General features: G+C 35.3%; 1 protein-coding gene across 1 annotated transcript; it reads right to left on the reverse strand.

Moving 5' to 3' along the window:
* Positions 1-2876: 2876 nt before the first annotated feature.
* On the reverse strand, positions 2877-9571 carry SLITRK6 (SLIT and NTRK like family member 6). The gene is made up of 2 exons (XM_008929368.3): positions 9033-9571; positions 2877-5784 (listed from the first exon to the last, which is right to left on the reverse strand). The coding sequence occupies exon 2, from the start codon at positions 5767-5769 to the stop codon at positions 3247-3249; it is 2523 nt and encodes an 840-aa protein (XP_008927616.1). The 5' UTR covers positions 5770-5784; positions 9033-9571; the 3' UTR covers positions 2877-3246.
* Between the last annotated feature and the right edge of the window lie 2650 nt (positions 9572-12221).

Here is a 12221-nt window from a genome sequence, read left to right on the forward strand (position 1 = left end):
AGCAGATACTGATTTTCTTCTACTGAAGTATAAACATATAAGGTCAAATTTTTGTCCTTTTTGTTATTGCAATATCAAATTTCCTCATAGCCAGAAAAAGCACTGTATGAATGTAAGGCTATAGGCAGACTCTTCTCTCTTCATTATACAAACTCTCATTACATGGCAGTCTTGTTGGGACTGATGGTAGGAAAGTGGACAGAGAGCCACATTCTAGTGATTCCTGGATACTGCCAAACCACTTGTGGTGTTACAGGCTGCCACAGGGCACATTTGCCCTTATGTGATGAAAGACATGAAATTCCCTGCTGAAGGAAAACTAAATGGTAAAGGTCTCTTTAATCCTGCTGAGCAATGCTCTGATACAACTGTGTAACTGACTCGCTTTGACACTTATTTAGCTCACTCTTCTTTCTGATGCTTTGAGACTGCAACAAAGAAGAATGTTTTGCCACACAGTTGTCCTCAACATTCTGCCAAGTAACTGTTAGCAGCTAAGCAAAGTGACATCTGTGCATGTGGCAATTGTCTTTAGTCTGAAGCTATTTCTCTTAAATCTAAGCCTGAGGGCTTGAATCATCATTTCCCTGCATCTTGCCAATTGCAGGGTGTTATTTTTGCACCCATTTTTTGTTTGAAAATAACTACTGAAATGAAAGACACTGAAAAAATAAACTCTGTTATCAAGTAGCATTTATATTTTTATTCTGATTTTTTTCCTCTACACTAATTTGAGCTCTCTGAGAATTTGAAAAAGTACAATTTAATGGGTCTGATTCAGAATCCAAGGTTTTCTAGCATTACTACCATTGAATAAATTCAAATTTTTGTTCTATCCTAATTATTCAAAAGAATACATTTACTTGGAATTTTTTCCCTCTGTGAAAGTAATTTACTTAAATAGAGACATCTAGTGTCATTTTCATGCTCGAAGCCATCCCACCTGGGCTCCAGCTCCTCCTCCAGATCCAGATCCAGATTTCCATAGGTTCTATGGCAGGTCTGTGAAGCCCATTCACATGTCTTGAAAATTCAAGTACATCTAAAATAATACTAAACAACTAAGTTAATGCAAAGTTATTGTAGCTGCATTTTCCCTTGTCTCACCCATACCCGCACAAGTAATACTTAGCATTGTCTTTACTTATCCAGAATAAAGATAACAATGAAACAAATATGTTGTCACCGCATTTACTCTTCCTAATCCTGCAAAATAGATAGGCTTTCTGAATAACTTATTCTCATATATAGAAAGAGGAAATAATACTTATTCTCTAATAACTGAAATTTTGATTTTTGTAAACCAACAGGTTTGACCTCCATAACAAACAGAGGATACCTCAAAAATAATAAGAAAGTTGATTTGTTAACAGAGACAACATGTGGCCAGATCTTCAAGTTGCAGAAATTAGTATAGCACCATAGAAGTTGTTATCTCTTGCAAATTCGAAAAAACTGAGAATCTGACTTCCATTTGTAGTGTAAGAAATTTGTCTGTTAGAAACTTATGTACAAAGAATATGAAGAACTCACATTGGTATATACAAATAGGTAAGACATGAACAGTAATATGAAATAAAGAATATATCTTTTTACTTTGAGTAAAGACTTCAATGCTATATTTAGCATACATATGTAGACATGTAGTAATAAAGTTGATCTTTCACTGTACAATTGAGAATTAGAAAAAAGAATCATGCATAGTCAGTTTACAAAAGATTTGCTTAGAGGAAGATAAATGCAGATCAGAAATTTTCTTTTGGCACCATGTCAGCCATGCACAGAGATTGAATGGCCTTACTGCACTCAGGATAAGATGCTTCTGTCCACATGACAAGAGTGAGAAGCATTGTGTTTAATTCCCAAATAATTTTAAACTTGGGCATGCAGAAGTTGCTGCCTTCTTTAAAAAGTGGCTTTTAAGAAAAAGACATTTTAAAAAATCTTTATTTCCTTTTCATTAATAGGGAAAAGTTCCTTGATTAGCTTGAAAAGCCTCCAGGAATAAGCTTTTTCTTTTCTTGTGAGTTGGAGGGAAAAAAAAAAATACAAAATTATACAGAATAAATAGTAAATATAAATCTAGCAAGAATTCATTGCAAAAATAAACCTGCAGTGTTCTATGGTTTTTTAACCTATTTTCCCCACAACACTTTATTTTCTTCTAATTTCAGAAAATATATTTTTGTACAAATAACTAAATATTATTATTCTTCCTCGTGTGTGTATTGTTGCAGCTATTCTGTCTGAGTGTTGCTTTTGCGTAGGGTGGGAAAGGACCTGTATTTGCACTTGGAAGTTCCTAGACACATCAAACTCATTTTCTCCAAGAACATTTAAACCAGCACAGAAGTTATTTATGTACATGTGTGTATATATATAAAAAATCAAACTTATTAAACACAGTAACATATTTACAGCTGATTCTCAGTAGCCTTTCAAATTGCCCAGGATTATGAGTTGAAACACCAGTGATGCACAATATTTTATAGCAGCAGCTCAAGAAAAGTTTGTCCAAACTTAGGTAAAGCTATCAGACAGAGAAAGTAGCAAAAGGCTTGCTTTTTCGTTGTTGAAGATGTTTGGTGAACATAATTACATATTTTTCCTTCCACATATGATACAGAATGCACATGACGAAGTTCCATGTAAAATACTTAAATATTTGCAGGCTTTGGGTGCACACACAAAAATATTTTATCTTTTTTTCTTTTTAATTAACACTTAGTATGAAAACATTTCAACTCCTTTCATATTTATTATAAGGGTATTTTAGGTGTAGTTGTAGACAGTGGTCATGTATGCAGTGCATGTACTAACCTAACAAATACACTCTAGCCATATAAATACAAACACAAGTATTGGGTTTTTTTGGGGTTTTTTTAAGGAATCTAATTAAATGAGGGGTAAAAAAAGAAAGAGTAAGGGTAATGAATATTTTTCCATAGATTGGGTACAGAATGGAATGCCATACACACCTTTTTAAAATTATAAGGAATATTGCAATAAGCAATCTTCCTCCCACAGTTCAATCACACAAAATTCATGTTTAATTTGGGATGATACATATTTCCAGCACACAATCCCATGGCTTCCCACAGTGATCCCTGAGTTTTTCTTTGCTAGGATTACTGCTGTGCTTGAGTTCTGACTGTTGACCTGTTATTATAAGGCACTTTTATTTACAATGGTTCCAACTTAAAATAGAATTACAGAAATTCGGCCCCAGCCCAAAATATTATCACTTCATGTTTGTTGCTCCAGGACTTCCAGGTAGTCAGGCTCAGCATGTAAGTTAGCCTTGAGTTCAAAGTACTCATTTTTAGTTTGTTCTAGAAAAACCTTTCTTGGCCTGGAGTACATGAATGTCTCCATTAGCTTCAGCTCTTCATGTGCTCCAGGATAATGAACTTCCATGTCAGGCTGGAGCTGGACAATATTTTTCCTTAGGTACTCTGTGATCCCTAGTTGTTGGAGTTCTCTCTCTTTTTCAAGAATGTTTCTATACAAGCAGCTAGCATCCTGAAAAGACAGAAATTCAGCAGATTGATCTGTAGCCTTATATTTGACATTTGGACCTGTAAGCGGTGAACTGTTCTCCCTTTCCAGGAGACTTCGGCGAAGATATTTGGAATCATTAGCTTCCTTCTCACTTCCCTCCTCTTGTTGCTGCTCAGTATGCTTGGGGCTGAAGGATGGGCTGCGGTAGACCTGAACCATGGGGGTAACCATACGTTGCTCATAGAGAGTCGCAGCTGGGCGCTCCGTTGTGTGGTGTGTTGTCTTATGCCCGTACATGCTGTACTGCAGGTGAACCGGGCTACTGTCCCTCATTTGCTCATCCACCTGTTTCTTTTTGCACCTTCGTCGCCGATGCAGAACAAGAACAACTATTCCTGCTGCGCAAAATACAATAGTTATAAACACAATGAGCAGTCCTAATATTAGAACAGAAAGTGGGACAGCATCTGTAAGGGACCGCAGGATGGTGTCTGCAGTGTTGGCAGTAGGAGAAGAAGCTGTCACAACTACAAAACTGGCATGAGTTGGTAGGGCAGGGCTGTTTATTAAACCTGGACACAAGACTTCACTGTTTAGGGATTTTAATTCCTTTTTTGCTAGATGCCCTGGAGATTTACAAAAAATATCACCCATCATGGTATTCTTACTCAGTTTTTGTATCCATTTTTGCAGCCCAACTGAATCACAGGTACAGTCCCAAGGGTTGTCTTCAAGTTCAATTTGTACCAGCATATCCAGCTCATCCAAGACATTGCTCACGGGTAAATGAGCAAATTGGTTTGTTTTCAGATTTAATCTAGTGAGGGGAATACCTGAAAAGATATGGGGTGGCAAAGCCTGCAGAAGGTTGTTATTTAAGTAGAGGACTTTCAGTTTTGGCATTGCATTAAATGTCCCTGGCAAAACTTCTTTGATGGCATTATACTCAAGGTACAAGTACTCAAGGTGCTGAAGGCCAAGAAAAAGATTCTGGCTTAACTTTGTAAGATGATTGCCATTGAGATATAATTTCTGTAGTCTAGTCAGATTCATAAAGGAACCTTCCTCAAGGATTTCAATGCGATTATTCCCCAGGTGAAGCATTTCCAGGCTGGTATAGTCCACCAGATCTGATTTCAGTAATGTTTGAATAATGTTTCCAGCTAGAATAAGCTTTTTAGGATTTGGAGGAGGGGGTCCTAAATCAGACAGACTTTCAATATTTCGCTCCTGGCAGTGCATAAGAACTCCTGAGAGCATATGGCTGGTGCAGTGACAGGGGACAGGACAAGAGATTCCTGGAAATGTAGTAGGCTTTGAAGTGTGAAGCACTAAACTTGGTTCTTTAGTAGGAGCTTTCAGAAGAGGAATCACCTTAGTCGATAGGTGACTATCACTGATAGAGGTGGTTACAACCAGGGGCAGTGACCCTGAAGGATCTTCAAGTTCATTGACAGGATGAGTGGGACAAAGTGATTCTTTTTTCAACCGGCTTAAGATGCTGCCTTTAATAACTGAAGGACTATTGCATACAACATCACCTATTATTGACTGAGGAGGCATGTTTTCTAGCCATATCTTCAGCTGCAACAAATCACAGTTACAGACCCATTTATTGTCTTCCAGCTGAAGGTCTAGTATTCTACCAATGTGTTCCAAAAAGCCAACATAGGGCAGTGTCTGTAACTGGTTTCCACGCAGATCTAAATGGGTCAATGGCACAAAACGAAATATGTTTGGAGGAAGAGTCTCAATGGCGTTATCATTCAAAATAAGCACTTTAAGCCTGTTGAGCTTGCTAAAGGCACTTGCTTCAATCACTGTGATGAAATTGTTGTCTGCTTGAAGAAACTCCAAATTTTCCAATCCATTAAACGTATCTTCTTTAAGTGTTTCTAAAGAATTGTGATTGATATGAAGTTGTTTAAGAAGGCTGAGACCGCTGAAAGCCCCAGGCTCAATATCTGCAATATTGTTAAAACCAAGATGTAGAGAGATAGCATTAACAAGGCCAGCAAAATCATTCATGTGTAACATACTCAGACCATTGTTTAACAGATTAAGATGGAAAGGCCGTGATGGTGGGACATTTATTTCTGATACTGTCTTGATGCCTCTTTCTTCACAGTTTATAATAATGGTATCATCCTTTTCTTCACAGGAACACAGATTCTGACAAGATCCTCTGGCTGAAGAAAAAGAGGGCTGTGACTGGAAAGGATCAGATGCAACCACAACTGAATATAGAATAAAAATCCAAAGCTTCATCTTGTCCAGCAGATTCTAATAAAAAACATAAAAAGAAAAAAAAAGGAAAAGGAAAAGTAATAGAGTCATGATTTCACAGGATTTGGGTTGTGGGTTTTTTTCCTGGGGCAAGAGAGAGAAAAAGTATTCCTAATGCTTGTCATTGAGCTACCCCATCTTTTAAACAATATTATGTTGTGCAAAGCAATTGAATTATTTTCTAATATAAGAATATATATTTAGTTTAATGTACTGAATGAATAAACAGTCATAAGAGGAGATAATCAAGAGTGTGTTGCCTTTATTTATATGCTATACAGACTTTCAGTGGACAGCAGTAATAAGTTACTGTTCCAAGCAACTTATATAGAAACTAATATAATATTTTGGATCATTGCTTTGTGTCACCAAAGCACTGCAGATTCTAAGAGTACCTTGTTAAGCTTAACTTAATGTTATCCAGCTACTGATGAGAAGAAATAAGATTTGGTTTGGTTCAATAATGTGTTGTAAGCACAAGCCCATTCAGTCAGGATACAGGGAATTTCCCTTTGGTTCTGCATTATGTATGGAAATCAAAATGTGTTTCCTCTGCAATCCTTGTACCCACAAACTGAAAAGGAAGTAGACAAAATAATTATTTTTCTTTACTTAAATTTTAATCTATATATTGTTGTTTGTAATTATTTAGTGAAAGAGGGACCACAACACAGTTGTGTAATGTTTTCATATAATATACACATAAAAAAATTATATACACAATTAAAGAAAAAAGAAGAGAGAACTGACAATGCAGTACATGTCAGAAGAAACAAGTAAGCAAGGACAAATTTGTGTTGAGATTAACATTAGACTCCTTCTGATTATTATAATCATCAATTATCACAAAACTTCTGAAATGTATATGGCACTGACTGTGTTTAAAATTAAAAATTATCACCAGTGTCATCCATATGATATGTAATATGATTATCACCTTTCAAGTTGATCTTGAACTTTGCAACACCCGGTAAATGCATCATTACAATACAACTGTGGAGTCACAAATGAAATTTAGATGTTTAAAACAATCATTTATAGTTGGTTTGAACTAACTTGTGCTACACTTCATTAAAAGATTCTGTTTCTTTCTGTCAAGGTTGCCAATTAGCAAGAACGATAGTATCTCTTGACATATGAGGTAGAGTGAAATCGATGTTTATAGTCTTTAATTAAATATTTACACATATCCTAGAGATTAAAAAAAATTGAAAATCTTAAAATGGAATGGATGATTTATAATTCAGTAACTTTTATGGGCTGTGATATTTATTTGAGGATTCTCAAGGAATCTATCTAAGCAGGATTCTTAAGTAATCCATCTAATAAAGGTAAGTTGACTTTCCAACTAAGCTATTGAAACACTGAGTACAGAATATCACTACACAACCAGTTGTGTTAATTTCTGAAAGATCAGAACCTTTTACGAGGATCAATTCAGTTACATGCATGAATATTCTTTTAGTGTGGCCACATGATTTGGCATCTCATCAATCCATATTTTAATTATCATATACCTTGGTTACTTGGTTACACTTCTCAAGGCTTCCCTTAGAACAGATTGCAAAGATTTACACATGCAGGCATCTAAACGCTGTGGTATGCATATTAGATACACACATACAGAAAGAACAACAGCTAATGTGTGCACAGTGAATTATGTTTTTCTCCATTAGTAGCTCCTGATAAGTGGGAGTAGAAGCATGAGTTTAGAAGTTGTAAGTGCAATTCACAGTGTGAGAAAAAGTGTCCCTAAAAACAAGCTTTTATCTTTGTTTCAATAGAACAAATGGTTTTACTGTCTCATATAACACTCCCTGAACTCCAGTTGCCTATGTTTAATATATATGCCTTTAAGTCTGTTTTCCTAAGAAGTATTGGATAAGACACAACATGTCAAGATGTTATTTTGAAGTATGCAGAATAATTCCAGGATCATATTATGCTAGAGATTTATTTTTGCTTTACGTGTATCACTACCCTTCCCAGTGACCCAAGGTAAAAAAATATATAAGCTCTTGACACAGATGCCAGTTTCAAAACAACTGCATGACTAATTCAACTTTATTTCTGTACACTTTTCTCATCAGAAATTCCAGCGTCAACCTGCATCAAATTCAAACTGCACTTATAAAGTCCCTGAGCAAAATTAAATCAAAAGAAAAAAAAAATACTCTGAAAGGCATGTTGCATTGTAGTGCATTTTGAGAAATTAGGTTATAAAAATGAAAGCCCTTCTCTCAGAGATGAAAGTAACAACATTTGTAACCAATTGGAAAACATTCGCATTTTAATCATCGTCATACTTTTGTGAGCAGCCAGAACTCTCACACACACATATATACACACAGTAAAAATTAATAGGAAGGTTGTATTCTTTTTTCCTCTTTCCCAGCTTTTTTCTTTTTCTAAACACTCAGAAATATGTAATGAAGTTCTCAGTGGGCTACTATTGTAAAATAAAAACTCCTTTCAAATAATAGATGATTAGCATTTAACTGAAAGAATTCAGAATACAATAAAATTTAATTTAAAATTCTTGACAAAGCTGACCTTTTTTATTCCACGTGGTGAAGTTTTTCAGAAAATTCTACATGGTAACATAAGCTTTTTTTTTTTTAACATCTGCTTTCATCTAAGTCACTGCTGACTGCATACTGTAACTAAGGTCTGTAGGAATTCTAAAAGAGTAAAAAATGTCATGGTCTTTTCTATGAGGCAAAGTTGAATACTTTCAGAAGTAGTCACCTTACAGCAAAGACATCACATGCTTGATAAGTAATAATTTATGTGTTTTTACAACATTGAAATATCTTGTTTCATTTGTTGGGTTTTATTTGTTAGTTTGTTTTAATTCAGCTATTCAAAATATGTATGCTGAAGATTTTCAAAGCCTCAAGCTAAGAATTGGTAATTTCTGAAAGCCTTCAGGATTGTTTATGAAATTCTGAAGGAAATCACAGTCAGATGATGCATTTAAGACCACTCTTGCACTTCAGGAAATAAAAACAAACACCCATTTCTCTCCCCTCAAGGGATTCGAAAACAGAGTTCCCTTAATACACACATTCTACACAGTTAGCAGTTTGAATAAACATGCCAGGCAAACTGTTTAAAATACAGTACAAATTGCTATGCTTTAATTTAAAAGTTATACAAAGTCATGAAGAAAAATAAATTCAACTTGTACTGAGAAATTAAACTCTCATGTGCTAAGCTAATTAACTAACTGGAATCTTTCTTACCTGTACAGCAGTAACACTCCCTGAAACACTCAGCAATGCACAGTTGGAGCAGCTGTTTCAATGCAATGTAAATTTTCCCAGTGAAAAATGCACACTTTCTTCTAAGTTTCACTTTGCTGCAAGCTCTAGTAATACTACAGCTCCATAAAGTTAAAATCCTTGTTCAGAAGATAAAGTACAAAGCATTCAACTGAAAAAATCTTCCGGGCAGCCGTGCACATCAGACCATCCTGCAAGCAGTTGTCCTTTTTCCTCAATTAAAATTCACAGCATACTTCACAGCTAGGCTGACTTTTCTGCATATAGTTAACTGTTTGCAAGCATTTGGATGCAGTAAATAAACAAGATGCTCAGCAGAGCTTGACTTGATCATTTGGTTTGTCAGATTTTTAGATGCAAGCTGCTCCTGTGTTCTCTCTGTTCTTTCTAGTCTTTCCTGTTAGCTCAGTTTGTTATTAGTCAGATTGCCAGGGGCTGGGAGGTAGGCGTAAATAAAGAGACTTCTTGGCTTTTGACTCAGCCTTTAAGCCCTTCCCCACCAGAGAGCTTTAATCTGCCAATGTCATTTAATACAAGATACAGCTCCACCTTGAGACAGATCAGCTCCTCCTCCTCCTGCAATTTCTCTCACCTCCTTTTCCCCTTATCTAAGTGAAGCTCGGAAAGTAAAATTCAACTAAATATCTTCTAGATTCCTTAAAGACAGTTAATGACTGATTTTGCAAAGCAATAAACATCCACTACAGCTTTTCCAGTTTGTTCTCTTGGGTAGATCTTGCATTTAATTTGTATCTGCAAATGCTTGCTTTAGAAGCCCGAAAGCATTCCAGCCCAAATACAATCCACAAAACACACCACAAGGGAAACCTTGTCCTCTGGAAAATACGTCTATCACATTGAAGTGCAGAATTATTCAAGTATATAAATGAGACAGCTCTCAATCCAGTTCACTCAATGTGACTGGAATAGGGGTGAGTATCTACACTTGTACATACTTTATTTCTGAAAAAAAAGAAAAACAAATAGTGGAATATTAGTGCTTTTGCTTGCACAGCAACTGCCATCAGTCCTTTTTAAAACTGTCCATCTTGTTCTGTAGGAAGAAGACTGGGATGATTGTAATAGTCTGTTTTACAGATGTTGGCACAGTTTGCTGGTATCTGTCCATGTGAGATTGTATTGCATTTGCATGAAACATTGCTGTGATAAAAAACGGTCTGGTTTGGGGGAGGACTTTTTAAAGGCATGTATCATGCTGGAGGTATTATTTTCTTTGTGTTCATAAACAAGTAATTAGCAGATACAGTAGGGTGACATGAAAATGTTTATTCTATGCAAGGAAAATTTTCTTTATCCCTCTTGAACTGCAAGGGATGGTTTTATAAGCTGTAAATGCTACTTACTTGTTCATCCCACTGTCACGGAGCCACAAAACCTTTGGGTGAGCAACAATAGGTCTGGTGCTCTGGCATAGTTACCCTCTAGAACATAGCATTTCTGTTTTGTTCTTGTTCTGTCTTAGATTACTTGACAGATTGTTTACTACAGCCTCCAACCAGTCAGATTCCCATTATTGCTTTTGTACAGATAGCTCTCTAGATGACCTCATTGGCTTTTGAAGGGGTACTCTAATGTTCTGTTCCATTTGATGAAGGCTATCCAGATCTTGTCCTATTTTTATATCCACACACATAGACATAAATGTTTATATATAGGAATATGCACACGTCTTATTAGAATGAGTTCCTCAGTACCTAATATTCCAAAGATAAAATATGTAATATAGCAAAATAATAATAATAAAAAAAATGAAACGCTCCTAAGGAACAGCAACAATTTGATTTCCATTTATTTCAACACATTTCAACATATTTGACTGCACTTGCTATTTTTAATGAACCTTGCCACTCTATCTAGACTTGCAGACATTTTAAGGCTCAGAGGTTCTCAGATATCTGTGACTAGCCAAATAAATAATTATATTCTTTATTAATTTTGAATTTATGAATTTTAAGTCATATTATTTCTAATTTTTACAAGACATTTTACAAGTCTTTACACTTCACTTGTGGTTGGCTGTTTGAGATGGAAACTATCTGTATATAGAGACATTCACACCAGAAGTGAAAACAACATCATTCTTTTCTTTTCAGGTGACATCTACAAGAACAAAACCTGATCACAAAAATATTTCCATAAATCAACTTCTAAAAATAGGACAGCATTTCCTAACCTAACAGTACGGAATTAAAAATCAATGAGAATATTTATCAATATTTCTCTTTCCAAAAACTTCATATTTACCAGGTTTATAAAAATATGGCTAATGATTATCTTTCTACCACAATTTTATGAATCATTAAGCAGATTATTATAAAGAATGTGATTCGGCACATGCATCTCATGGATAGTGTTGAACTGACATAGAGTTTGTATCTTATACTTCAAATATTTACCTTTATCAATTACTCTGACAATTTTAAATTTTGTGAAGCTTTAGAAATAAAATCTGAAACTCTCAGGGTTAGTTACTCCCAAAAGAGGCCTTAAGCTTCTATGTCATTCCTCTTTACCCCTTCACAATGAACTGCATCTCCATAGACCAGAAATGGAACCATACTCATATGACTATATATATATATATTGTGCAGATCTCTCTTTCAGTGAGTTTTTCTTGTCAATACATAGGTGTAGAGAAATTTCAATTTTCTTAAGCATGTAAATCTTGTATTAAAACCTTAAAAAAGAATGTTCTAGTATTGCGCACCATGTTTTATTGAATTCTGTGTTATATGGTAAGCTGTGCAGGTTTCTTTACCTGTATAAATCTCAGAGGAAACACCTGATCTTGAATTACGTAATTTGTAAAGTTCGATATGACCATAAAATGTCTCTGTAGACTCTCACTGAATCTATTGTTTTTTTCTGAGCAATACATTCCCTCTGTTCAGGAAAATTCTGAACACTACAGGGACACCCAGAAGAAGCAGTGTAAAGGTCTCTCACACTCTTTCAGTCAAGACTCACTAATACTACATCTAGACTGCTATGAAAAGTGTTCTCCATAAAAACGCTGCTAATTTGCAATGTGGAAATTTGACTTACAATTAAGGGATTAGTCTTCCAAATGTGAATTTTCATGGTGCTCTACTCATTTTTTTGTAATTTCAATGTTAAAAATATCAAGAG

Source organism: Manacus vitellinus, unplaced genomic scaffold (genome assembly GCF_001715985.3).
Source record: "Manacus vitellinus isolate BGI_N305 unplaced genomic scaffold, ASM171598v3 scaffold_2_pilon, whole genome shotgun sequence".
Lineage (NCBI taxonomy): Eukaryota > Metazoa > Chordata > Aves > Passeriformes > Pipridae > Manacus > Manacus vitellinus.